The following is a 27,937-nucleotide window of genomic DNA, read 5'->3' as shown; positions in this document are numbered from 1 at the left end:
TATATAATCCCACAAAAAATACATATTCAAAAAAATTGCTGTGAGTTTCTTGTTACTTTGGGCCAAAATCCATGAGAAAGATGACTGCTTCTGAATCATCTGCACCAAGTTTGCCCAAGTCTCACCACAGGCTCTAAATAATTCCTGTTAACAGAAGAACTTACTTTGCAAATCTAATCCCATACAAAGTTACACACTGTTATCAGATTATATGCACACAAAAGAAATAAGTCACCACAAAACAGGCTGTTTCAGATATCAGAATATTACTTAGATTTAATTAAAACAAGTTTTGATTGAACTACATTTGCAGTCAACTTTTAGTTCATGAAACTTTTAGTTCAACTGATTGGGTTTTTTTGGTTCATTAAGGGTAAAGGTACTTTCCTTCCAAAATAAGATAACTAGAGCCAAGAGTATCCAAAATAACTCTTAAAAGTAGAAGTCATTATAGTCAGATGTTTGGTCCTAAAAAACCTTAACTTCTTAAATAATGCACTTCTAATTCTGCAAAAGCCAATCAAGGTAGTAATTTTGCTATTTTACTCAGTCTGTCGTTGAAGTTTGTTTTTTTCTGGTTGAAAGAAGTGTTTTTCAAGAGCATTGACCAATTCATCCAGCTCCTTCTTCAGCTGTTCAACATCACTGGAAAACAAAAATCACACGAACACAGAAAACAGTGAAACAATGGAAAAGCTAAAATGTATAGTTGTAGTATGAGGAATTTTTAAATCTGTTGCGTTGCTTTAGACGAACATTTACTATTAATGCTAAAAGTCTATACATTTGATTTCTTACGGCAATGCACTGATGTTCACTTTCAACTGATCTGCATGAAGACTATGAAGAAACATGACTCCACAATATAATCTAAAGTTGTATGGCCAATTTGAATTCAGAAGATCTTCTATTACTAAAGGTAAGTGACTACTGCTACAAGTATAAAAATCACAGTTCTATTCTTAGATGACTTTTCATCTGTGAAAAGGTATTACTTTCATTATATAAATTAATAATTATCTTTAAGATTGTATGATTTCCAAGGCCACTGGTTAAAGATATAATTACTAAACATAAAAGGGCCTGAAATATATTAGAACATTTTATATTTGATTGAATAATTTTAAAGCAACTATGCATATAAAAAAGGGGTGAAAATACTTGTATTTATTTAAGGCAGAATGTTTTTCCTGATACTGTTTTCTCTGAATGTAAAAACCAAGTTCAAAGAAATTTCAGTGACAAGAATGTGTCAACAAATTTTGCAGATTTGAAGCTTTATACAAATACATTCACTAAAATGACTTTAGTAATATTATTTGACCGTGGAGAGCTCTTATTTCTCTAAAACAATGCCAAAAAGCCACACAGATTCTGTTACAGAAAATGTACTGCTGTATGTGACAATACCTGTTTCCAGGAGGTGCACAAAGTTCAGAATAGTATTTGATCTTTGGTTCTGTCCCACTGGTTCTCATTGTGGCCACTCCTCCGTTAGCAAAAGTGAATGTTATCATTTGACTGCTTTTACTAGTAGGAAGTATCTAGAAATATTAAGAATATATTTTTTTAAAAACTTGGAAGAGACGATATATAAACCCATGACTTGATGTTGGATAGTATGACAAAAGCATCAGCTACAATTATAGTTTAGTTATTTTCTTCAACATTGTGGTCTTGAGACTACAAGGACAGCCTTGCCCCCTCAGCCTGGAATCTAGTAGAACTGCATCACTGCTAGGTAGCTCATTTCAAATCTAGGCAATTTTTTACTGCTAATGAAGTTGAGCTGTCATGGCATCTCCCAGGGGAAAAGGAATGGAGAATGTGGAAAAACATAGAATCCAAAGCCACATCTTAATAGACAGTTTAATTTGCACTCACAAGAAAACAATGCAGATTGCTGTAGCAAGGCAGCAAGATCCTCCTACTGCTCTTCACAAAACACACAGAGAAAAACACACCACAAAACCTAACAAAAAACCCACACCCTCTTGGCTTCACTTCCTTTCACCAAGGCAAAATAATCATCACCAATCTAACTTATTTTATGACTCACTATGTAAATATGTTTTGTGTTTCTCCACAGAATGTTTTATTTATGTGCATATACATCACATACGATTTACAAGTAATTTAGAAAGATACTTACAGCCTTTTGATCTGGCTGGCTGCTGTCATACCCAGTAGTTAGATCCCTTATTCCAGAAACTTTAAATCTACCACAAGATTTTGGGTATGTGTTTTTTCCATCAAAATTTCTAAGGTTGTCAAAAAGCTGTTGAATAACTTTAGGATCATGGCAGATGAAATACGAAGCTTTGGTAATATGGAAGCCGTATCTGTGGAGACGCAATATTCGTGAATCCAGGAAGCAATGTTCTAAAAGTTGTACACCAGACACATTATATGACCTTCCAAAAAGCAACACTCTACTCATGCTCACCCAACTGCAGCATCAGTTCTTGCCCCTACAATTTTAAAAGGGTCTAACAGCTTAATTATCCCATTTTACATACTTTAAATAAACTTCTGTGCAGATGCCTTTGATTTTTAAGGATGAAAACTGAGAAAGTTTACAGCAACACCAGAAAAAAAAAGATACCATTATTGCCTTGAAGTGCTCTAACCACCATAGGAAGGGAAGAGATAGCTTGTTTGAGTCGATTTCAGTAAGTAAAACAAATTCAAGATTGGTTTTTCCAATTACACTTCACTGAAGTGTTTCTACTCTCCCATTAAAGTGTTTTTACTAAACTAAACTGTTCTAAACATTGTCTCTCTACCTCACCTGTTTGCTGCCAGGTAACATGATGCAAAGACAAATGACCCAGTAACACTGACTTTTCAAAATAACATGTTGTTGAGAAACATACAAGCCTGGACTGGTTGTTCAAGTGAGCTCTTGCTACAGATCAAGACTTGATAAATATCTTTGATGGCAGTGAAAATCTGAGGGGCAGAATATTCATTAATACTAGGATGTTCACACTAGAAAACTGAATGCCTTCTTAAAATGGGTCATGTTTATACCTAAATGGCTATCTTGAAGGTTAATAGTAGTTGAATTAGCCTTAAGAATTCAGTAAGGGAATTAACAAAACCTATCCTGTATCTGAAAGAAGTGATAAGTCTACTAGCACCATGTCCTTTTCCTGATCTGCATTTATTTGGAGACAGATTCCCCTTCTACATTTTCAAAAACACAGTTTCTTCTGCTTCAACTGTAACTCACAAGGCAAACCTGACAAAAAAGTAAAGTAGTAAGAAGTAGAAAACTGCAACTCTGTATTAGCCACAAACAAAAATCAAATACATACAAAACAATTCCCCAAAACAAAACAAGAACCTTCCAGCTCATTATCAAACTACAGTTTAATAGGGCAGATTTGTATCCTTCCCTCTATCTGTAGCCTTGCCACAAAGAGTGACTATGTGCAGAAACATCTTACAGACTGCTTTTATGCTAAAGCAGCTCTGAGTCCTCTTCAGTGGCCATGTATACAGCAGAACTGTGGCACAGCTCAATTTCACTCAGTCAAATATCCTGAGGTCAATCTGAAGCAGGTGTTTACTGTATTAGTATTAAAAAAAACCCAAGAAAAAAACCGTCAAGCCAGTGGTTGAATATTCAATTCTTGAATATGCACTTCCAGCTAGAAGCATTTAAGGGAATTCTCACATCAGATGCTGTATTTGCTGCTCTAGGCGTGAATTTCTCTTTCATGCTTTTATATCACATAATTTATCCATGCAGTGTAAGCACTGTTTCCTTCCACTTGTTTCCTTCCAAAAGGGGCAACAAAACAAGCATGGCTTGTGCTGCACATAAATGAGAACTCAGGATGGGCAAAACAAGAAGCACAAAGGCTGGAGTTTTTCACAAGTCTCTTTACAGGTTCCACACTCCCTTGTTAGTGTCTATGAAACATGAAGAGCTGGAGAGTATCAAACAGCCTGTGCTGCTCCCTCCTTTAAAACAAACAACCAAAAACCTATACAAAAACCACTCCCTACCTCATGAAATCTAATATTCATCTTCATTCAGCTATTAATTTCTTTGAATCCATTAAAAAAGAACAAAAGAAAAAGTAGTGCCTCATATCAAAAGCTCTCAGAGGGATACCCGACTGTATACAGCCAAGAGTAATGGCCAGTCACAGCACTTCTGCATAATCAGCTCAAATCTCATTAATCAGGAGCAGAAAGAAAAAAGGACAACCAAAACTCAACAACAATCATCTATAAAAAAAAATACAGAATAATACAATAAAAAGCCTAACTTTAGAGCCAACTAGAATTAATCTAATTGTAAGTGGCCCTGCAAGGACAGGAGCAAGCTGGCTTCTATGTATAGCATAAATAACCCAGAGCTACTTAGACCCATTCTGCCATCAACATTTTTGACTATCTGGCTCATTTAAGCAGCAAGAAGCACCATAATCTCTACAGCTCAGCAATACAACTGGCCAAAAACCTGCCCAATCTTCTGTAAAAGGACACAAGTGCGAGACTTCCCAAAAGGAAAAACCCTTTCAGAAAAACAAAATAAAGATCTCATTACTAATAGAGAATAACTAAGGTAGTTACTATTATACTTAAAATACCTTAAAACAACACAAAGCAAAGTCATAAATATATTCTTGTTCACAAGACAGGAACACTTTCTGAATATTACTATTAGCACAGCATTGTCTTAATAGTACAATAATCTACATTTTATTTCTTTATAAACTATAGACTGCTATTGAGTCCCTATTAACCCCACTATGTGAAATTGAGAAAGTCTGAAAAATAAAAAATTAAAATTGAACTCACTCATCATAGACAGCTTTCAGCTGCTGAGACAAAGACAAATTCCTGGTTGCCAAAAAGCTGGCCATCTCTGCAGTTATAACAGCAGCACTGACACCATCTTTATCCAGAACAGCAGGACAGCACATATAACCTAAACAACGAACATTAGATATAATTAGACACACTTGTAACAGGAAATAGGAAGGGAAGGTTAGCCAAACAAGCTAACCTGTTGAAAGGAGAAATGCACATTACCATAGTACAGATATTTTAGAGTCAAACAAAAAGTAGAAAAAAAAATATCTTCTAATCAGTGTTAATTTTAATAAGTAAGGTATTTAATAGAATTTCAAGACAGATTTGCATCATATCAGTGCCACGTTCTCCCAGGTCCTTATGGAGCTTTCTAGATAGAGAAATGCTCCACTGCAGGAACAATGCAAGTATAGCATTGTCTCAAATGTGATTATGTTATACAGTAGCGTAATTATGTGTGAAATTAGCCACATTTTCTCTGGTTTTCAGGTATTGAGATACTTAAATAGCATTACAGCTTTACAATTTCCTCCTCATGAATTCATAACTTTCATTTGTGGCTTTCAATCATGTTCACAAACATAATTTGGGGTAGTTTTTATTTTATTCTCATTTACACTGGGCTTAAATCTGTCAGGTAAAAAAACTCAAGTTCATGTCTGAAAAAATGTATTTGTTTCTCTTTTTTTAGAAAAGTTTATGCAGAATTTGCAGTCCAAATCTGCAGAGCCACGCTACTGTACATATATACTCCTAGCTCACAAACTTTGTGCTAAGCAGAGATAGAAAGGTTTTAAAAACTAGTATCAATTAGCAAAATTGATAGTTATGTTACTCATTGGAAATACACCCATTGTATTGAAGACACCCTTACTTGTCATTTTTACTTTTTGTTTTTTACATTTTACTTCATTACACTAACAGAGTACTGGCAAAGGTTGCCCACAGAAATTGTAGAATATCCTTCCCTGGAGATATTGAAGAACCATGTGGGCCCAATCCTGTGTAATATGCACTAGGACACCCTGCTTGAGGAGGAAGATTGGACCAAATGACCTCCAACAGTCCCTTCCAACCTCACCCATTCTATGACTCTGCAATTCTGTCACTTTTTGCAGTAGTTCTATTTTCACTATTTTGCAAGATATGAAAACACAACATTCTCTTACCTATAGCCTCCTCAAATGCAAAAAGAACTGCTTTCCCCTGGTCCATGAGCTGTTTGGCACGGTTGCCCATCCATTTGAAACCTGTCAGTGTTTCCTACAGCAGTGAGGAGAAATCAAAGGCATTAAAAGGAAAAGCAATGTTTTACAAAGACATGACACTGTAGGAAAAATGCTAAAAGTACACTGGATAATGTGTAACATGTTGCTTACCTCAAAGTGAAAACCTTCCTTTAGTGCAATTGCTCTCAGGATTTTGGAAGAAACAGTACTGGATAACATGTAGACATCCTTAATGGCATGAGTATCCCTACTGTTATTCTTCCAGCAAGTGAAGATCCACCAGCCTAAAAGAGCTCCCAGTTCATTTCCAGAAAACACTTTCCATTCACCACTAGAGGCAAAAGAATATTACAAAAAATCAAAGGATAATACCGGGGGTAAAAAAGAACCTATTAGTTCTTCTATAAATGAATATAAATTCTATAAATGAATATTAACAAATAAATCACTGCCTTCAAATTCCACGTAGCAGTAACAAGGTATCATGTGTTCATAATGAACAAACAAAAAAATTCCTCCCCCAAAGTATTCTGAAATGGTTACCTTTCTTTTCTATCATACACATAAGCTTTTGCAGTTATCCAAAGATGAAACAGTGGTATTTCCACCATATTTTAAGTAAAACAAAAATGTTCAGCATACAAATTATAAATTCAGTGATTAAGACAAGCACATAGACACAAAAATACAGTTTTCAAGTGATCAGTATTTTTAGTTGACCTAGTGACAAATACTTTTAATTTAATCACAAATACATCAATTAGTCATTAGGAATACTGGGGAAAAAAATCTTAAATGTGTATAAAATATTAATATGGATATGTTGCTAGAACAGGAAATAAAAAGAAAAAAAGACAAATGTCAAAATTGCCAAAAAAGGGGACAGAGACACCTCCAGACTGCCAAAACCAAGACCTACAGAAACAGTACCTGTTGTGAAAGAGAAGCAGACTCAGTCTCCTGCATTTATTGATGCCAACAGGCACAAAGTAATGCACAGCAGCAACTTAGTGTAAGAGTGCTGAGAGAGTGTACTCTACAGGAGGTTCTGTCAAAGAAGAAGTACAGATACTGTAGAAGCCTATATTAATATTTGATTAGTGTATGAAAAGCTACAGAAGTCTGAGAAGACGCAGGACTGGAAGTTAGGATACAACTAAGACTGGCTAAACAATGAGTGTAGAGGTAGCAGAATGAGAGCACCACTGGTGATGGATGCAATAAACTAACACCCCTCTTCATGTTTCTGGTAGCTCAAAGTTTTCAGACAAAAAGCATGAGTGATTTTGCATTCTTGTTTTAACCCATCGTAATTAGCATATGTTACACCTTTTCCTCAATGCTGCATTATCAACTGATGCTGGCAGAGACCAAAACCATTGAAATACAAACCCTCCAACTAACACTGTCCAAGACACAGCAGAGTGTCCACAAAAGACCATTCTTTTTCCAAAGGCAGAGAAGCCTCCTTAGTTCATGCTGTGATGCAAATGAATTTAAAAGCACCCCAAAATCCCAAAGAAAATACTGCTACTTTTAGAGCTACTACTTTAGCTTTTTTGATTACCTGTTGAGTAAAATGGGTATTTGCACTGTTTCCTTTAACTGGACTTTTGAAATTTGTCTAACTGATACGAATTCAACTATTTAATTCACCCACAACCACTGAGGACACCTAGATGCCCATATCATCCCTTGGGTACGAAAGACTGTTGCCATAATTTTACATCCCTCTTCTGGCTCTCATACACAGGGAATTAATATATGCTGGCCCAGCAGCAGATTTTTTTTCTGCTCCTCTCTAAGCTGAAAACCTTGCAGCTTATTTTTACTGAGGATCTGTAGTTTATAACTGCTCAGATTAGTTTCTGCTTTATCAAGGTAAATAAAAGAGGAACGCCACTATTTGTAGATATGATACCAAGTGCTTGAACTTCAGCTTTCTTTTATTAATCAGAAAAAAACACAATACAGAAATGCAAACAAGTGTAGAGGTATAAGATATCAGAGGGCATGAAATAAGGGGACAGCCATATTGAATGAAAACTATAGGTTGCATTTTCACAAATATGAACAATTTATGGTAACCCCTGACTGAGCAAGTTTACCTTTTGTGATCCCCCTCTTTGACCGGGTATGTGAAGATAAATAATGCTCATACAGGTGGTTCTTGAAGGGGAGAGTACAAATAACTACACTGAGAAGTACCAAACTCTGAAAAACTTCCAGGTGAAATGCAAATATGTAATGTTATGTAAAGAAGTGGAAAACTGAGCAAGAGAAGCACAAATCATATAATGATTAGTAAAATATTTGGTTTAACAGGATTTGAGAAAGAAGATACTCATACTAAAGAAAAAGAGATTATCAGGGAACTATACAGATTCTCCTGAATCCAAGTAATTGCTTAATAAATCTAGAATGAAATAATGTTTATCAGTCTTATGCAAAAAAAATCTAACTGAAAACCTACCTTTGAAATGGTATAACACAATAATAACAATTCACATGCTTCTGTGCCTAAATTAAAGCAAGTGTCAACTATTTATGCAGGCTTCTGTACACTGTTTAATATTGATCATTATTTCATATCCTGCCTCTACTGTGGTCTGCTTCATAGTCTTCCCATATTTTGTTGTGTTTTCAATCCAAATAATTATTACCTTGACTATTCTTCCTCTGCAACACAAGTAGCAAGAATTCTCCAAATGAGCCTACCCTTGGGAGTAAAAAATGTCAGTGGTTTGCATTACTTTATTACCATACCTCTCTTGTTTCTCTGCCACTGCCAGTCGATCAGCATCAGGATCATTTGCTAAAATGATTCTTGCCCCATCTTTTTCAGCCAAAGCAAAAGACAATGTCTGGAAATGTGGCAAGCAGGACCAGATGAGTGTTAATATCCCCAAATAATATTTTCACTTTCTTTATAGGTTTTAAGTAATTTTCCCAATTTATTGAATCTCAAACACCCAAAATCATTGTCTCTCTCAAAAACTCCAAAAACTTCTATCCTGGCAGCAGAAGAACATAGTCAGGACATTTAACTTTACCTACATCATTCCACTTCTGCAGCCCAAATTAAAAGCTACCTATATTTAATGGGATCCTTCAATAATAAAGTGTAACAAAAATAGTAGCAGAAACTCTAACCACCTGTCAGGACTCTCCTGCTCCCTCCTGGTGTTGTGTTAGAACAAAAGAGTAGAAGCCTTCCAAAAACAAATAAGATTTTTATTATTATTTTATTTTTTTAAATAACTATCACTTTGTCCCATGTGAAGATCCTGCCCATTCTGTTAGAGCACAGAACAAAGTAGTTGAAAGTTATAGCTAATTACTACCTGACTGGTTCAAAGAGGGTTATGTCAATGAAAGCTAACTCTTCACTAAATGTAAGGCTATGAAACAGATTAAAAGTTGACCTTCCACCAATATGTAGCTGTGACTTCTGGCAAAAAGGAAAACACTGAAAGACATCACAATTATTAAGAAAAAATGAAATACATTTACCAAAACACCTTTGCCTTCTTCAGGATTTGGATACTTCACTGTGGGGAAGTCTGGATCAGGATCTTTCTGCTCCGGAACAGCAAAAGGAGGGCTAAGGTCAAATGCCTTGAACGCCAACTGCACAAATTTATGTCCTACGCCATGCACAGAAGTATGAACAAATTTCAGGTTTGTTTCCTTGTTTATATTCCTGAAATAAAGCATGTTAACAGTAAACTTGGACATGAAAGACTGTACTGCACAAAACTGACTATGTTTGGAAACACATACAACTCAGTATTCTATATTACTGTTAAAATAATGAATTAAAGGAGGTCAGACTTTAAAAGCAATGGCTTGAAAATTGGCTTAGCCTAATTTTTCAACAATAAGAATCACTCTTGGCATCCAGTGTCCTAGTATGTGCAAACCACTGGAGTAAGAAAGACAGTACAGTCTACACATCCCAAAGAAGTCAAGTGAAAAACAAATACAACTGACTAGAGACTCTTCATCCCCAACTCTAGCATTTAAACCACCCCTAAAAACTGTGAACACAGTGAGTCAACAGCAGCGTGCCCAATTTGAGCACACTCATTTTTAGGAAGTAAGAAGTGTTGGGCATACGTAAAATCATGCAAACTCCTAAGGAGACATTTAATTCCAATTCTGAAAAACCAGCGCATTAGCCCCAGTTTTCTAGTAACTCCTGACTGTTTTTAGCAAGAGTAAGAACATGGTTCCTGCTGCTTAAAATTTCTACATAAAATAAGCAGATCTAAAAGGTTGATACTCATCTACTACATAAATCAATTTTAACTGTTCACCAGGAGAAACATACACTTCATTTTGCTGAGTAAAGATTTTACTGAGCAAGTGATAGGAGTAGGCTGTCATAAGGCACCCAAGGCTATCAGGAGTACAAGCAAGACTGGAATGACAGAGCAAGAACTTCTTCATCCCCAAGTGGCTTAACAACCTGGTTCACTGTCTCCCTGAGAATTTTGTTTTAAGACTGGTGGGCTGTCCATGCCAGCTCACCTCCAGCAGCCCCAGTCTTGCTGTGACACTTGGCTGATGCATGACCATGAAAATACATGGAGATATCATCAGCAATTTGCTCACTTTGCTGGGTTAGACTTCTGCTAGGAGAGCTTTATGAACTGGCTTACAACACCACCACACAGCTACCAGTGCAACTCCAAAAGATGACAAAAAGGTACAGACAGAACTGGGTCATGGCAGGATTGTGGTCACCTTCAGTTCCATCATTTTAAACTTCCCTGCTAACACACTAGATGGAATATCCTGTATTCTTAAAGGAATTAACAACAGTCACCTGTAAAAGCACTGCTTCTGTATGTCTTTGAAATACTCCTTATTGACCAGGGCATATGGATCATGAAGTAGTGGGCTGCTGTCAATCAGTTTGTCATCCCAAGCCTGAGGCCACGGTTCTTGGTTCTGCTCAATAGCCTGAGAAATTCCTTTGTCATGAGGGGAAATGATCTGAGCACCGTTTTCCCAGTAAACCTAAATAAAAAATAGGTATTTGATTAATCTTGTAAGATAGTTTTGTTATGTTTTTTCTGTTAGTTAAGGTGGAGTAAATTCACTTGAGTATTACAGTTAATTAGGCTTAGGTATACCCAAAGTATTCTGTTCATATTCTCAGTGTTTCTTCTTACATCCCATTTTTATTTTATTTTAAAAAAGCAGTTTAATTCTATCAAAATATATCAAAATATATCAAAATCTATAATGAAACACAAAACAAGGCCAAATCATTTACTGAGGAAACTTCCATTTTTGTATTTTGGAAGCAGTCTGTATATGACTGCCCAGCTACTAAATGACAGGCAATTCAGCTGTGTTTTTTTCAGTGGATAGCAGATTACAATGGCATCCTGTTTTCTAGAGCGAAGATTTTAATTGCATTATTAGTTTAACATAATACTAGCTTTAAATACATAGAAAAGATAGACTAGTAATTAATTCAGTCTATACCATGATATGAACTATATACAATCATATTTGTTTCTCTACATGGAAAAAAAAAAAAAAAGACAACAGAAAATGGATCACATTAGAATACCTTGTAGCCATTGTCTTGTTTTGGATTATGGGAAGCAGTAACCATAATTCCAGCACAAAGCTTCAGATGAGTTACTGTGTATGGCTGTAACAAGAGAAAGTTACTTGAAGTAGAACATGCAACATATTGTATATTATTTCTTCTCATGCATATATAATACTTCATAGTATGAAAAGAAAGTCAGTATGAAATACACAATGACTCCCTAAAGCAGAAACTAAATAGTACTTGTTCCACCAGACTCCATGTGACTCAGCTTCAGCCCTTTTTTTGTCTTATGCATTTTTCTATTTACACGTTATTAATGTTGTTCCAGATGCTTTGTCAATGTCTATTGTATTTCTAGAGGGAAGACAGATGCACATGTTGCCTACTGTGGAATGACTCGAGGTACCAAAGGCCTTAGAGGGTGTTGAGTTTGTTGGGGTAATGACCCAAGTCAGCAGCAGAGAGCTGCAGCTCAAGCAGTCTCATCCACACTGCCTTTTGGGAGCAGCCTGGGGAGCAGCTACTCCATCAGGGTTCAGAAGAGAATTGTTTTGGAGAGAGCTCTTATAAATTAGCTCAAAACAGATGGAGTGAATTAAAAATGAAGCATTATTCATTAACACAGGTCAAATTTGTGTTTACCCCTGGCTCTTTAATTAATAGTGAAATGCAATCAACTGCAGTTCTTGTTACACCACTTTAAACTGCACTATGAAGAATTTGACCCTAAATGTATAAAAAATTTTATCAGTATAAGAATGCTATGTAGAAAGTCTTTATACCACTGTGTTCTGTTTGCAATCCTCACTGGAGCAACTGGTATAGGGAGAAATGACTGCTTTTAGGACAAGGGCCTAAAGGCTAAAGGACAAGAAGGGCTGTTCTGTGTTGCTCTGGAGACACCTGGTGTTCTGATGGGGGCATCGTGGACACTATCCAACAACCCTTCTGGCAAAACATCACTGCACTCCAACAACTTGCTATTTTGGATCCAATATCTCCCCTTGCCCCTCCTCCCTCAAAAAAGAAATAAACAAACAAACAAAAACAAAAAAAAAGGTATAAAAAAAAGGTAAAAATCCAGACAAATATGAGTGCATGTTTCAGACTTCAGACTCCACAGCTATCTGCTGACATTCCATATTCTTCCTTCCCTATGGATGTTGTAAACAACACATAGCTAAATAAGACCAAGACTCTCTAGAGGAAGAGCTTAAAAAGTAAGAACTGGTTTGTGTAGTCATCCTTAATTTAAGTAATCCAAGGTATCTGACAGAATTTGTGTACATTTAAAGCAGATAAAGTAATAAAAAGATATAATGAAAAACCTACCACAAAGGGAGTTGGTATTATATCAGAAAATAGATAAACTGGAACTCCCTGACTGATGAAGGTATTGGCAGCAAGTCTTGCAAACCTAAACAGGAAGAAAAGACACCATGAGAATATATTCATTTTCTTGCCTATTAGTTTCCTGGAATTCACAGCTTTTCCTCCTACCCTAATGCAATTACAAAATCCCAACAAAATCAATTATCAATATATCTCAATTATTGTACAGACCCAATTTAAACGTGTTCCCTCACTATTCCCAATAGACAAAGCACAACTCTAAGAACTGCTTTGGCATTACCAGTATATAAGAATACAGTAAATCCCACACATTAATTAACTTTACAGAAAGAAAATACAACTGAAGTAGATTCACCATGGATCACACAAGGTAGCTACAAAATCCTGAACACAAAACCTAAGAAGTACCTTTTGCTACTACCTCCACTGGAAAGATGAGCACGAGCATCAAACCCAATCACAACTCCTCTCTTTTTCAGGTCACTGAAATTCTTCTCAAGGTATCTGCAAAATCCCTTAAGACAACAACAAATCCACATCATTAACCCAATCTTGATGTTTAATTTATCATCACATTAAGATAATAGCTAAGATGCTGATATCTTAGGAAGCTGAGCACACATAGCATCTCACTGAACTGCTCTGGGATTTTGCTTGCCCAGGACCAATAAACACCACCCAAATCAATAGTGCAAACCTATTAACAGCATTTAAATACTTTTCAAAATATCACAATCAATTCTGAAAAGGAACTGGTAACACAATTAGTCTGAATTGCAGGTTTTGAGAAATGATTCAGCTGTCATAGGTCTCACATGAGGAAGAGAACAGCTGGCCAGTGTTTCAGCTTTTTAACCAAATTTCACCCTTAATAATGACATCTTTTTAGCACATGATGCATCACCACTCCAGGCTGCAGTTATTTAAGGCTGTGGGCTTTTTCCCCAAATAGATCTACTTCAGGATTCATTTATGTATACATACCTTCACTGCCTTTATGTAAAACCATGTCTAGCATACACAAAGCTTAACCAAATGTTGGCTACCTTTGGGGTTTTTTTGTAGTTGTTACAACAGCACTGTTACACTTGAGCTTAACTGCAGCTGTGTATAAATTAAATTGCAAATCAAATACGGAAAGTAACTTCTTCTAATGGTTTAATAGCTTCTCTCTGCTTGATCAGCACTCAGCTATTAATTATAATTTAAATTACTTCTGAAGACTGGAAGAATAGGAGAGAACTTGTACTTCCATAGGATACTCATTTGCTTGCCATAAATCAGGCTCTTCCATTCATATACACAACCAGTTAAGTGAGATGAAGTGCTGAACACAATACCTGGGTTGTCTGGATAATAGTCAAGTCATTCATGTGGGAAATCCCTGCTCCCATGGCAGCTCTGAGCCCTGCTGTGCCAAACTCCATCCGTGAGCCAAAGTATTTCTGCAGTTCTCCAGCATTTCCTTCCGCAAGCAATTGTTTCACGATTGCGTAAGTTTTTGGATTCTGTTGATACAAAATTCAGACATTTTAAATGAGGATTTGTCTTAACAGAGTTCTGACTTTCTGTCCCAGTCCCTGGGTTTGAGTATCACAACATGGCACACAACTTCCAGAACACCAGAACTCATGCCGTCTTCTTAATTTTAAGTCAGTACAACCTCAAGTATTACTTATTTTAGATTTCCTTAAGTGAACATGATACCTGGACAACAACGTGTGTGTTTGTATATACATATATATATATATATATATATATATCACAATTTGGGACGTTAAAAGATTTCCAAGATGTCACTTTTAATGTTTGCTATTTTTAAAAACAAAACAAACAAAAAGCAGCACTTCCACAGTTCAGAGAATTTTTCCACATCACAAGAACTATACTAAACATTTAAGAAACTAAGTTAAGTTAATTATTAAAAAATATTTGTTATTTCTATAGCACTGTTTAAAACAAATTAAATCATAACCTTGTCCCAGGACTGGCTAACAGCAGAGGTAGCAGAAAAACTAAGCAGACTGGGCAGAAGATAATTTCCAACATATTTGCAGGAAACACTTGTAAAAATAAGCATAACCCTCGGATGAAAGCCTAGAAACTACAGCCAAATTCTTAAATAAAATTGCTAAAGAGTGGCAACAAAAACGCCATGTCAGACCACTGTTCTCTGTGGAGCTTCTAACTTTCACTGCTTTTCTTGGGATATTGCTTGCACAGATTCTCTATTGCTAATTACTCTTTCAGTTTCCAGACACAGGGAATTAGAAAAGTCCTGTATGCCTCAACTTTTCAACGTTATGAGACTTGTGAAGTTCAGTATTTGATTTCTGGAGAACTTAGGAGCCAAGAGGACAGATGGCAGACTCCTGACAACAGGATTATCTGGAGAGGCAGCAGGTTGCTCACTGCACGAGTACACACACTTTACTCTGGAGTACAGATTCTCATTTCCAAAGGGACACAAACTTGGATTTCTAGGCAATTAAATGAACTCATAAAAGCATTGGACTTTACTATTTCCTGGATGACCTAGGTATCCTTACAGCAAAGAAAAGTGTATCATTCCAGGCAAAAAAAGGAAAAAAAATTAAATGTAAAACCATGTATCTTCTGCAGCTTCAGAAAACGCTGCAAACACATAAGTAGTAGGCATGTGAGTAAGTTTGCATACAAAGGTATACACATTCTGCACATCAAATGAAGACCAGAGTGGGGATGTCCTAAGCACTGACCTGTGCACCCACTGCCACAGGACAAACATAGTTTAAATATATACTGGAAAAGCTAAAGAGCCTTTAGTGCTAATGAACAAGCTGCATAATGGAGAATAAACTGAAGAATAAAAAATAAAATCCAGCTTCTTGAATGCAATAAACAATTAGGTACCCCAGAATCACTGATTTCCAGTGCAAATATTACCAATTTACCAGTTCAAGAATGTTGTAACAGACACTTCCTTGTAGACAGCTTGACACAATTGTCTATTACTATTGGGTAATTACATTCTGCAAGAATAAATATAATTCTATGCTGTTATAGAATATATAGGGCAGCGTAACTGAGTTTAGGCTGTTTACAAGTTGACATCAAGTTTTTGCTGTATTATCAGGCCTATGACTCAAAGGTAAAACCTGAATGACACCATTTGCATCTAGTTTTGTACACTGCCTAGTCACCTTTTAATTTCTCTGTGTGAGCTCTGTGCACATGAGTCATCTCTTAATACTGAAATGAGCATGTTTTTAGGCAGATACCACACACATTTCTACAGATGTTTAACAGACTAGAAGCTGTAATGCCAATGCAGAAGGACATCAGGAGCATCCTGCAGCCCTCACAGCCAAGGAGTATTTTGTTTGTTTTTGTTAGAGCAATTTCCCAGGTTTGGTATCTAATGTGAAACTAGAGGGATCCTCCAGTTTTTTAAGTCTGGTTAAATGTACATGTCCAGGGGGCTGCTCAAATCTTAGGGGTTTCATTCCATATGATTTTCTACAGAAAACTTGGTTGCATTAATTTAGTTATTCCCCACTGCCTGCCTTCACCCAACACCAAATAATGGTGAAAGCCAGGCCAAGTCTGTTCAATATGGCAGAAGGATTTTTCCAGAACTATAGTTATAATTGTTTATAGCTATTTTCTCCTAAGAATGTACCTATTTTTTCTTCTGTGGAGAACGTTATGATGCCATTGTACACAGCTAAGTAAAAAACTAATCTTGGTTTTGGCTTTTTCTTCTGCCTAAACAAACTCTTCACAGCATCTCTACCAAAGAAGGACCAAATTGTATCAGAAGGATGAAGTGCTGGCTTTTTACTTTCTAATTGATTCTCCCAGGTTACACTTTTTCTGCTCTCAAATCAAACCAGATGCGAGTACGGGAGTGCCATTTTCTGTTAATACAGGCAGATGATTTAATACCAAGATAATATCACTAGTGCAATTAGCCTGAACATCACCTGGTAACACTCAAGTTATTTACTTTAATCTACACTACAGGAAGGCCCAAAGAGTTATCATCAGTAGAGTAGTCCCCACAAGGTTTTGCAGGAGAAGAAAAACTTCTGACTAAACAGATTTTATTTTTACTAAAACCAGAAGCTACCTTCCATTCATAATTCTGTGACTGACAATAGAAAGAATGAAAAATATGTTATTACTGTAATGAACAGAGTGATGAAAACAGCCTGATAACAAGCAGAGTAATTGTCATGTAGGTAGGAACTTCCAGTTAGGTCAGCAGGACTGCCATCAGCCATAAGGGCTTGCTCTTGCAGATGATTATTTTGTAAGAAACATGGGGCTTATCATCATTAAATATTAACCTAGCTCTGCATATCAAAAAGGAACTTTTTTTTTATATCAGAGTAAATGAACAAGGGTTACATCTGATTCTTCTGTTGCTCAATAGAAACATGCAACAGTTCCCTGAGAAATTAAAATACCTCATCATATTTGAGCAATCAGGAATGGGTATTGCACACTAGTCAATTATTACTGAATCAAAAATGCAAGTGCTAACAGAGGGTTAAACTTTCAAAAGTAAAGATGCTATAAGGGATATTGCATTAGATTTCCATAGAGTTTAATAAAAGAATCAGAATAACCAGTTGAAAAGCAAATTATTACACAGAGGACAGGAATATAACTAATGCTGGTGAGGGAAGCTATGTAAATAAGAGGCTCTAAAACCAAACTATTTTCTCAAATTCAATTAAACTGAGGGAAAAAAGGCATAAAAGCATATTGTCATTTGATGTGAGGCATTAGCATTTCTGAAAAGAGGACTAGTTTGGCACTGCTCTATCACTAATAAAACCAGAACTTGGTAACTGGTCAGTTAAACAGTTTACTGATTTGAATGAAGAATCACAAAAACCTCAAGGTACTTCTAATGACATCCTTTAGAACCTGGAAAGAATACTGAAAAGGATAAATATTATATGTTTCCACTGATACCTTTGAAATAAGCAGAAGATGCCTTACCAAACAGGTATGTGTGCCACACAATACTCAGAAAGCATTGCTGAATGCTCAGCCCAGGGGAAGTCAATTTAGTGACTGAAGAGGGTCAATGGCTAGTGTGTTCCAATACAGTCAAATGAACAAATTATATGAAAAAGGACATAAAAAATGCAAACCAAATGTGCCAATAGAGGCCTGCATCTCAGTGGGACTTGCAGCAGCAAGCAACTACATGACCATTTCCAGAACACCACTATGGTAAGATATTTCTTTAGGTATCTGGAAAACAGAAAGACACAGAAGATTTTACTTCTGCATATAGTGTTGTCAAAATCAAAGATAAATCTCAACAGGAAGGGAAGTTACACCTGAAAAAACCAGGACCGAGAACTTCTGGATTTCCAAGTGTTTTTGAAGTGAGCACCCATGTCTTTTGGGATCAATATTTTAGTAAACAAGAATTTGAAGGTACCAGGAGGTTTTTAACACTGAGAGACAGATAACAAGGCAATGTATGCTGGCCTTTAATAATTCAATCTACCAGCTGCCCTGCGACTGAACAATACAGGGCCTTTTGGAAAAGACGTTCGGTAGAGCTAAAAGCCAGAAGGAGCGCCCAGCCGGGATGCTTCTAACCGAAAGAGGCGGCTGCTGCGGCAGGTGACCGAGCAGCGCCGTGCGGGGGGCGGCAGAGGCGGGGGGCGGCAGCCCCACCTGAGCCGGCCCCGGAGGGAGGGGATGGATGGAGGGGTGGGAGAGCACCCCTCTGTCAGAGAGCCAAAGGACCAAACGGGTGCTTTTACCGCACCCGAAACCGGCACAACGCAACAGCCGGGCGTCACGCCGCGCCTCCCGACCCTTCTCCAGCCCGCGCCCCCCGCCCAGCGCTGCCGGCCGGAGCCGCCGCCCCTCACCTTATCCCAGAGCAGCCACTGCTCGGCCGCGCGGCGCAGCGCGCCGTCCCCCGCGGAGCCCCGCGCTGCCATCCCGCTCGCCGAGCGCCGCTCCGCTCCTTCCCTCTTCCGGAGCGCGCCCGGGCGCTGCGCTCCGCCCCGGGCCGCACCGCCTCCGCCCCGCCCGCCGCCCGGGCCGGGGTCAGGGTCGGGGCCGGGGCCACGGCCGGACAGGGCGGCCCCGCCTCCCTCGGGCCCGGCGGGCGGGCTTGGGGCCCTTGCTTAGAGCGGGGATTTAATGGCTTTTTTCCCGGGGCGCTGAACGTTGTCAGCTGGGGCTGCGGCTGCCGGCCCGGGGAGCCCCGGGCAGCCCCTAGCCCCGGCCCCCGCACTCGCACTGCGCCGAAGGAGGAGGAGCGTTCAAATAACAGCTGGAAAGCAGCGCTGGACACAGCCGCCGCCTCCGCAGCGTGGCTGACTGGAAAGTAGCGCTGTTGTTGGGAGTGTCACATTCCACAGGCATTGGACTAAGGCGACTGAGATTCCTTTTTTTATAGTCGAGATAAATGAGGGATGAGTTCGGGAGCACCTAATTTAGGATAAAGATTACGACTAGATTATCTTTAAAGTCCTTTCTGAAACGTGCTATGATTCTAAAATTTTCTTAGAAATAATTACTTGTACAGATACTTGAAAACCTTTCGAAGTTCACTAGTACATTACCAGAATGCATGTGAACAAGAGAAATGCTACATCACTTGCAAAAATGTTAATGCATATACTTATAGTCACTACTGATCAGTTAAATAATTGTTATGATACCCTTAAAGAAAAACTGTTACGATGAAATATTAGAGGAACAGAAGAATAAGAAAAACAGAAAAAAAAAAGTTGTTTGTCTGCTTTTCTATCATCTGTTTTCTCTATCATTTTGATAATGGTCATTTAACCCAGTTCCTCTGGCCTCTGCATCTCTGGCCGAACACAAATCTGACCTCAGCTGCAAAATTAGGAAAAAAAAAGTAACTGAATTTCACTCAGGAAAATGGACTGTGTTCCTTCTGCTGGAATTGAAGAACAGATTAATATGGCTTTGATTGAATATTACTATAGCTTATATCATGGTGCCTTTGACAGAAGCCTGAACTGCCAAGCTGCTGCTCTGTCTAAACAGTTCCTATAACTAAGCTTGCATTTTAACTAGAATCCTGTGAAGATGCTATGATAAGCCCCTCTATCCTGGTTGATTTCTTACAAATTTTTTTGGGCAAACATACAGACCAGAGAACACTGAACCCTCTTTCTTGCCTAATAAGATTTCTGTCATCAGCTTTGCAAAGTCCTAAGGGAAACAGTAGTCTGAGTGCTCTGGAGCTTCAGGACAAGGCGTTCTGGAGGCTTTCCCTATATTTTATCAGTCTCTATCTGAAGCTGGGCTGAACCAGGTGATGCACATCTGCAGGGAGTGCCATAAGGAGTGACTGGGATTTCCCTGTTTAACTCTGCAGTACAGGCCAAGGTAGGGGAAGATCCCCGAGAGTGGTACGGATGCAGTGTGTGTTGCAGGTGTTCTGAGGCTGCTGAGAAATGCAGGATCACTGTGAAGGTGCCATACAGGAGGAGCAGATTATTAATTTGCCAGGAATGCCAAATCCTGAATCTGAACTCTTGTAAGGGATATCCTCCCCAGGCACTTTCCAACAGTGCTTCAATGGGAGCAATTGGAGCATCCCTTTTCCCCCAGGTTTAGAGGATGGGGCAAATGAGGAAGGGGCTGGCCTTGTGTAAATGTCACTGAACTTCTACATGCTGATCAAAGGCAGGAAAGAAGTAACCACAGGAAAAAAGGAAGATTTGCTTATGTGAAGAATGATACAGCCACTACAACACCAACCTTGTAAAGCACCATAACAAAGTACTGCCACTGACTCAACTGAAGGAGGTGACAGATTCATGGAACATGTCCTCTTTCCTTTGAATACCTGAGGTTGGCTATAAATCAAGCAGGTTTTCTTCAGGATGGACCAAAATGGTTATCAGGATCCAGTACTCCATATGAGTATAGGCTCAGCTGTGTCACAGAAAAAAACTCTTTCAAAGTTCTTGTCTAATACCTTTTGAGACTGCTCTAAGCAGAGTGGCCAGAACCATGCAACCTGCAAAGTGCCACAGTCCTGAAAATTTCATGATCTAATGATACCAGAAGAGGCTGAGCATGAAAGAATAGCCAACTGCTGCCTGCAGTTGCTGCTGTGATGAACACAGTTTTTCATTAAAACAATACTGTGTAAAATATTTCAAAATACTATATAACTTAACAGGAAGATCCTTCCTAGTGATTCTTTCAAAAAGCAAATTTCCAAGAAAGAATTCAGAACCCAACAGTATTTCATGAGAAGCCCTAGACACTGAGCTGGAGAAAAATTGGTTGACTACATGTTAAAAATCAGATAAAACTGAGACATAAAGGATGATGTGTTCTCCTTTTTTTTTTCTTTCATGTGTTACCAAACCCAGCTGAAACTAACAAAATAAAACTTTAAAAATCCATTCAATAAACCAAGTAAGTTTGCTGACGTTATACTCTTTTTTGGGAACTTAAAAGACTATCTAATTTTAATTAGATCTTTGAAACAGGTGGAATCATAAATAAATTCACATTAATGCTAAATCTTCAGAGTAGCATACTTTGTGGAGTACCTAAAGCATCCTTTTTGACCTACATTTTCTGAAGTGAAATGTTTCTGATGAAAACTGAATGTTATAGCTTGAGCTCAGTGTGGCTGCAGCTGCATAGGCTTTTAACACCAAGTAAATGGCATTTGTCTGTAAGCTGTATTAGTCTTTAGCCTTAACACCACAGCACCAAATTGCTTTATTTAACTTGCAGATAGGAAGAGCAATGCTCATCAATATCTTCAGCCAAGTCTTGAATTTTATGTTATCTGCAACTATATTTTTCCAACATATATAAATACCTGAAGGGAGGATGCAAAGGGGCTGGAGCCAGGCTCTTTTCAGTGGTGCTCACTGACAGGACAAGAGGCACAAACTGAAACAGAGGAGGTTCCTGGTGAACATTAGGAAATACTTTTTCACTGTGACAGTGACTGAGCACTTAAAGAGGTTTTGGAGTCTTCATCTTTGGAAATATGTAAAAGCCATCTGGTTTTTGGGCAGGTGGGTCTTGAGCAGAGAAGTTTGACCAAATGGCCTCCAGAGGTCTTCTCCAACCTCAACCATTCTGTGACTCTGAGATGTTGACACATTCTATAATACATGAGATGTTGCATGTTATGGCAAGGAAACTAAAATTTTCATTGCTGACCTATGCAGTATTGTGATACAGCTGTAGAGAAAATTTGTGAAATGCTAACTAATGTAGGAATGTGCCCCCTGCTGACAGAGTAAACAAGTTACTCTTTGTCTCCTAAAAAGGACAAAAGCCTGGAAGTTTCTCTCTTCAATTTGGTTAAAAGACACCTCATAGGACCTTGGAGACTTCACCTCAAACTTAAAGACTGCTAATTGGACAGGAGCCAAAAAGTCCCACCTAAGCAATTCACTAGAAAATAAGAGAACAAAAGAAGTAAATTGCTTTTGTGAAGTGTTTCAGCGACAGCAAGAACCTCTTGCCCTGGCTCAGTTTTTCTCTGTAAAGAGCTTTTTTATTTTGCTTTTTATTAAAACTTTTTTGTTTCCAACACTGTCACAGGAGCCATCCTGCTACTTATGCCACCTGAGGGAGCTGAGCTATCACGGGTATAATGTTTGTCTATGAGAGCTTGTAAGACCTGGCTCAAATAGATAAAACATTAGCAAACAGCAAGTGAAAGTTATGTTATGTGTAGTAAATATAATTTGCACCATTGTGTAAACAGCTCAAGATGGATATAATGGACATCCTCAGACAGATACATGGGAATGCAGCCTTCCCGTAAAATCTCATCAGGAATTCACCTACTCCGGACACTGAATTACACTGAATTATTTCTCCTCATCACCAAAAAATAAAATCTTATTAACCTATGGACTCTGAATAGAAGAAAAGACTGATTGCTGAAATCTTGGCCTCAGGTGGAATTTTCCCTATAAAAACTGCTTGGGTCAGGATGGAGGTGTGTGGGCATAAGGGAAGACCTCTCCTGAGGCTAACTCCTTGTTGCACACCCAGGGCCAATTCCCGGGCTCGGCACTGTCTTTTTCCGTGGCTGGCTACATAGAATTTGACTGCTAATAAAATTAATTTTTTTCCTTATTTTTAATCTGGCTGAATAAATTCTCATTTATAACAGTTACAATTAGGGATATTTTCTTGTTGTGTGTACAGATATTACATTTAAACTCTTCTATCCAATTCCCCCATTTTCAGTATGCTTTAATGCGTGATCATTCTCCATTTGCAGCCAGCTGGGACATAACAATTGCAATGTGTGTTACCTACAGAAATAAAAGGACTAAGGATTATAGACTATTACTGATGACAAGTTAAAGTTAGCTTTAGGTTCTCAGAGCTTAGAGTACATACTTGTCTTAGCTTCACTACTTTAAACAGTCTGAAAAAATTAAAGGTATTTTATTAATTTTCACTTATATCACTAGCTTGAAATACTAGTAGGGGGAAGGAGAGAAAAAAGCTTTGATTCTACAGCACAGATTGACTGGGAAACTGTGGCGTACATTGCACATTTCAAAAAGCACATATAGCCCTCAGAAGAGGATATTGTCTTAAATAAAGCACTGCTCCTGTAACCTGATGAGAGGGGAGGGGGAAGCAGGGGAAGAAAAGGAAGGATGTGGTGATTATTGTATTCATGGCTTGAATTCTAGCATTTGTTCTCCACTTCTGTTGTCTACCAGATAACCCAAGGATGTGTCAGATTATTTTATGCTTCCTCTTTGAATTTTTTTCTCCATTGTTTATTGTAAGTTTTGTTATAAATGAAAATTTGTCCAGCCAAATTAACATGAAAAAATAAAATATTTATTTTATAATCAAATTCTATCTAGCCAGCCACAAGGAAAGAACAGAGCCGAGCCCGGGGTCGGCCCTGGGTGTGCAACAAGGAGTCAGCCTCAGCAGAGGTTTTCCCCTATGCCCACACACCTCCATCCTGTCACAAGCAGTTTTTATAGGGAAAATTCCACCTGAGGCCTAGATTTCAGCAATCAGTCTTTTGTTCTATTTAGAGTTGATATGTTAATAAGATTCTCTTTTTTTTGGTGATGAGGGAGAACAATTGTCTGGAGTTTGTTGAATCCCTTGATGAAATTTATGGGAAGGCTGCATTCCCATGTATCTGTCTAAGGATTTCCATGATATCCATCTCGGGTCGTTTATGCGATGAATCAGCACCTGGGGTTTCTGTATTTCCCCAGACATGGCCCATCTCCTGGGGAGCCGTACTCTAACAAATATTCAATATCACATATATCATATTAGAAATGGCGCAAATTATATCTACTACACATAACAGTTTCTTGTTCACAACTGAATGTCTTTTATAATTTCCACTATTTGGAATAGACTCCTGATCTCTGGTAGTCAGATCTTGGATCCTGTGGCAGCAGAACTACTAAAAAATGCTTTTTCTGTCTTGTTCTAGACTTCATTCAGTTTCTAGGTTCAAGGATAAATTAACTTATGTTTGTTCAACACATAAGACAAAGTCAGAGCTAATGCCAGTTCTTTTCAATTATATTTTGGACTGCTGCCCTTCTCTTAAATCTTCTCTTTTGATAAAGACCAAAAATGCAAGCTGAAGTGAAAAATAAAATTAGTCTGACTAATGAATCATTATCATGAACTCACCCCTTGTCCAAGTGAGTCAAATTATGCTGTGACAAAAAAGAAACATTTAATGTTATGATTTAATGGAATTCAAGAGTAATATGCACAGTTTATTTTGACCCAAAATAATACTCAGTTCTTTCCTTTACGAAAGAAGTGAGTAGGATGCATTATTTTTATATATGTCCTTCAGTTTGGTTGTGACTAAACTTTATTCCCTGCCTAGGTAATTTTCTTGATATCTGGGCAGAATTACCAAGCCTACAACTTGACTTGAGCAACACTGTGCTGTCTGTTACAGAAATGGTGTTGAGAGGGATTCTGACAGTTCTCTCACCCTATGTAAAGGAAAGCTTTCCTTAACCAGGATTAGTTATCCAGAGTAAAATAAAAAAATCAAAACTGGTTAAAGCATAAATATACTGGATAGGTATTTGCCTTAACAACAATAAGTTATGAGGATTTTCATAACTTGTTAAGAAAACATAACAAGTTTCCCAAAAATTTAAGCTTCTAAATCCAACTTTAGACTTCTAAGTAAGCTGTTTCTCAAAAGTGCTGAACCTGCAGCAGTTCCCATTGAGTGCTCAGGCTTGTAAATGCATGGCTGAGAGGCACGATGGCAATATCAAAGAGGAAAGGCGGTTGCTTCAAAAAAACTGGCACACTGTGCTTTTATAATATACAGCTGCACTCCACAGTTTACACCACTGAAGTTGAAATATTTGTTTTACAGACAGCAAAACTGAGCTCACATACAAAAGATTTATATTCCTATTGATGAAGGAAATAGTATCTAATATTTGGAAAGTTAGTAGAGGCATTTTCATTAGAAATCTGCTCTAAGACGGTAACACTAAATGCCCTACCTTGTTTTTCCTGAATAAATAAAAAAACCCGAAAGGAAGGAGATGACTTTAAAGATGTAGCAACTTATTAATGCAGATTATTTACTATTGGCAGAGGAGATAAGCATATCCTACTGAAACCATGTAAGAACTAAATGAAAGACTATAATGAGAAATTTGTACAGTAGATCTTAAAATAGCCTCAAACAATTTGGACATTGCACTACAGCACGCTTTTTAAACAGCTTCATTTTTAATCTCCACAAAGTTTTAATTGAAATGAAGCAGAATAATTAAAACTCCCCAAACGCCAAGTTCAGGCTTCATGCAATGATTTAATGGGCACAGGCTCCCCTCTCGCGGTCACAGCAGGAATAACTACCGAGGGCATCCGCTACTCTAAGTTGAGCTGGAGCTGCGTCCACGGGTCCCGCCTTACACGTTTCTGCCAGATAATAATTGTTTGATAAAGTAATGTAAGTATTCCTGTAATTTGAGGCAGAACCTTCCTCTCCTTGTCTTTAGATTTAGACAATCGAAAACGAATGTCAGTGAATTAAAAATATCTGCACTCTTTCTTATACTGCTCCAATATTCCTACTTCCAGAGTGTTCCAGTATCAAGAAAGGAAAAGAAATACTGAGAACATAATAACATTATATATTTGGAATATTTCCAGTTAAAGAAATTTAATCAGACAGACAGACATTAACCTACAAAAGTCAGAAAATGGAAAAAGAGGTGAGGACTGAATGACACAAAATCCCAGATGTCAGTAGGGCAGTTCTCCACAGAATGATTTACTATCCATGGGTTTCCTGTTAAGCATCCACTGAAAATATTACAGCCCTCAGAAGACAGAAACAACCAGCAATATAAGCTTTATTTATCTGTAAAACAGGTGAGGGATAACTCAGCAATGCACAAAGGAGCAGAAGGAATCCCTCTTCCCACCATATCCACCATCCTAAATTGACCTGAAAATACTACTATCTCTTACTTGGAAAGACTTGTGAGCATCAATCTGTGTGACAGACAAGGATCACATGCCAATGTTTCCCCAGATGATTAACTCACAGTGACTATATTGGAGCTGGTAACATTTGCAGCTGTCAAAATAGATCTCTCTTCCTATTTTAAGGTGCAAAGCTCCTTGCCCTGCAACGCTCAGCTGAAGTGATCTAGATACCCAGCCTTATTTATTCGCTGCCTAACTCCAGAAGCAGTTGTGGACTTTGTGACTAGAAAGTAGATCAGTTAGATGTCCTCTAAAAGAGTCATAGCTTTGGCTGACCCTTTCAAAAGTCACAAAGCTAAACCAGTTAGGGATCCAATGAAGAGACAAGCATGCAATCAGCATGTCCCCACCTTTGCTGAAGCAGAATATTGTGCTTCAGAAAGCCCCTGATTTCACTCAATCACTCCCACGTTTTTTTCTCATGTTTTTATCCATTCTTATGTGTCCCCTCAAACACACTGTAATGTTGTTTTCACACCAGCTTTAGCAGTGATGACACTGACAGTGTGCAAGTTAACCAGCTCTTACTCCCCTTCCTATTCTGTGTGTTCTCACCACATCTCTGTTTTTTTCCACCCCTATCATGGGGACCCACATGATCTGTAACGTTTATTGGTATAATTTGTCTCCTAAGTGCAAACTGTTACTCAGACTACTGTTTATTCTTCTGCTGCTTTTCAATTACAAACTGCACGAAAAGCAGAGTAAAAAGCTACACTGTATTTAACCACAAATGTGAATTTGTGGCACATACTAAACACTAACATCATCTGATACAGCAGTTACTCTGGGGTGTCTAAGGGGCTGCTCCTCCTCCTGCATCCTTCTGCCAACCATTCTGGCAGAAAGGCAGAAGGAACACTAAGTGTAGAGGCTGTTAGTATGTGATGATTCTTTTCTCTCAGTAGAACTTCCAATACTATTTGAGTTGGATTTGTGTTTTGAAAAAGGGTATTTCAAAGGGGAGGAAGATCCTCTTGTCAGTGTTCCTTGCAGTATAGGATTAAGGGAAGGATCTGAATTTATACAGCAGCGCTGTTTTGATCTGGGTTGCACTCTGTTGTTAGAGTGGTGCAAGAACAAACACCACGGGAAAAAAAAAAAAAAACAAAAAAACAAACTTTTCATTTTTTTTCAGTCAAAGTATTTTGAACTCAAGGAATGTTAAAATATTCAGCAAGACCATACCTTTATCAGAGGACCTCAATAGTTGAGACAAGGTTACATTTTATAAACATCAGGTGGAATTCCTGATTATAGAATCCTATTTGTGCTATCATACGAGAAGCAAATATTTGGAGATACAAAGCCTTTTGTTGACTTAACACTCTGGAGTGATGCTATGGAATAATTTAGGGTGTGTATTTTAGGAGGCTCAATAAAGGTCAAATGAATCTTTGGGAAAAAAAATCTCTTGTACAGTAAC

The 27,937-nt window shown here is 38.0% G+C and overlaps 1 protein-coding gene across 1 annotated transcript; it reads right to left on the bottom strand.

Moving 5' to 3' along the window:
- Positions 1–249: 249 nt before the first annotated feature.
- Positions 250–18,992, bottom strand: PGM2 (phosphoglucomutase 2). Its single transcript, XM_021533151.3, has 14 exons — positions 18,876–18,992; positions 14,331–14,498; positions 13,399–13,505; positions 12,970–13,054; positions 11,650–11,733; positions 10,894–11,087; positions 9,576–9,765; positions 8,829–8,926; positions 6,213–6,393; positions 6,003–6,096; positions 4,819–4,948; positions 2,153–2,342; positions 1,411–1,544; positions 250–645 (listed from the first exon to the last, which is right to left on the bottom strand). Exons 1-14 carry the CDS (start codon positions 18,945–18,947, stop codon positions 543–545), a joined length of 1,830 nt encoding a protein of 609 aa, XP_021388826.1. The 5' UTR covers positions 18,948–18,992; the 3' UTR covers positions 250–542.
- Positions 18,993–27,937: the final 8,945 nt, after the last annotated feature.

The sequence above is a fragment of the Lonchura striata genome, chromosome 4 (genome assembly GCF_050655825.1).
Source record: "Lonchura striata isolate lonStrDom1 chromosome 4, ASM5065582v1, whole genome shotgun sequence".
Lineage (NCBI taxonomy): Eukaryota > Metazoa > Chordata > Aves > Passeriformes > Estrildidae > Lonchura > Lonchura striata.
This window is presented reverse-complemented; position numbering and strand designations above follow the sequence as displayed.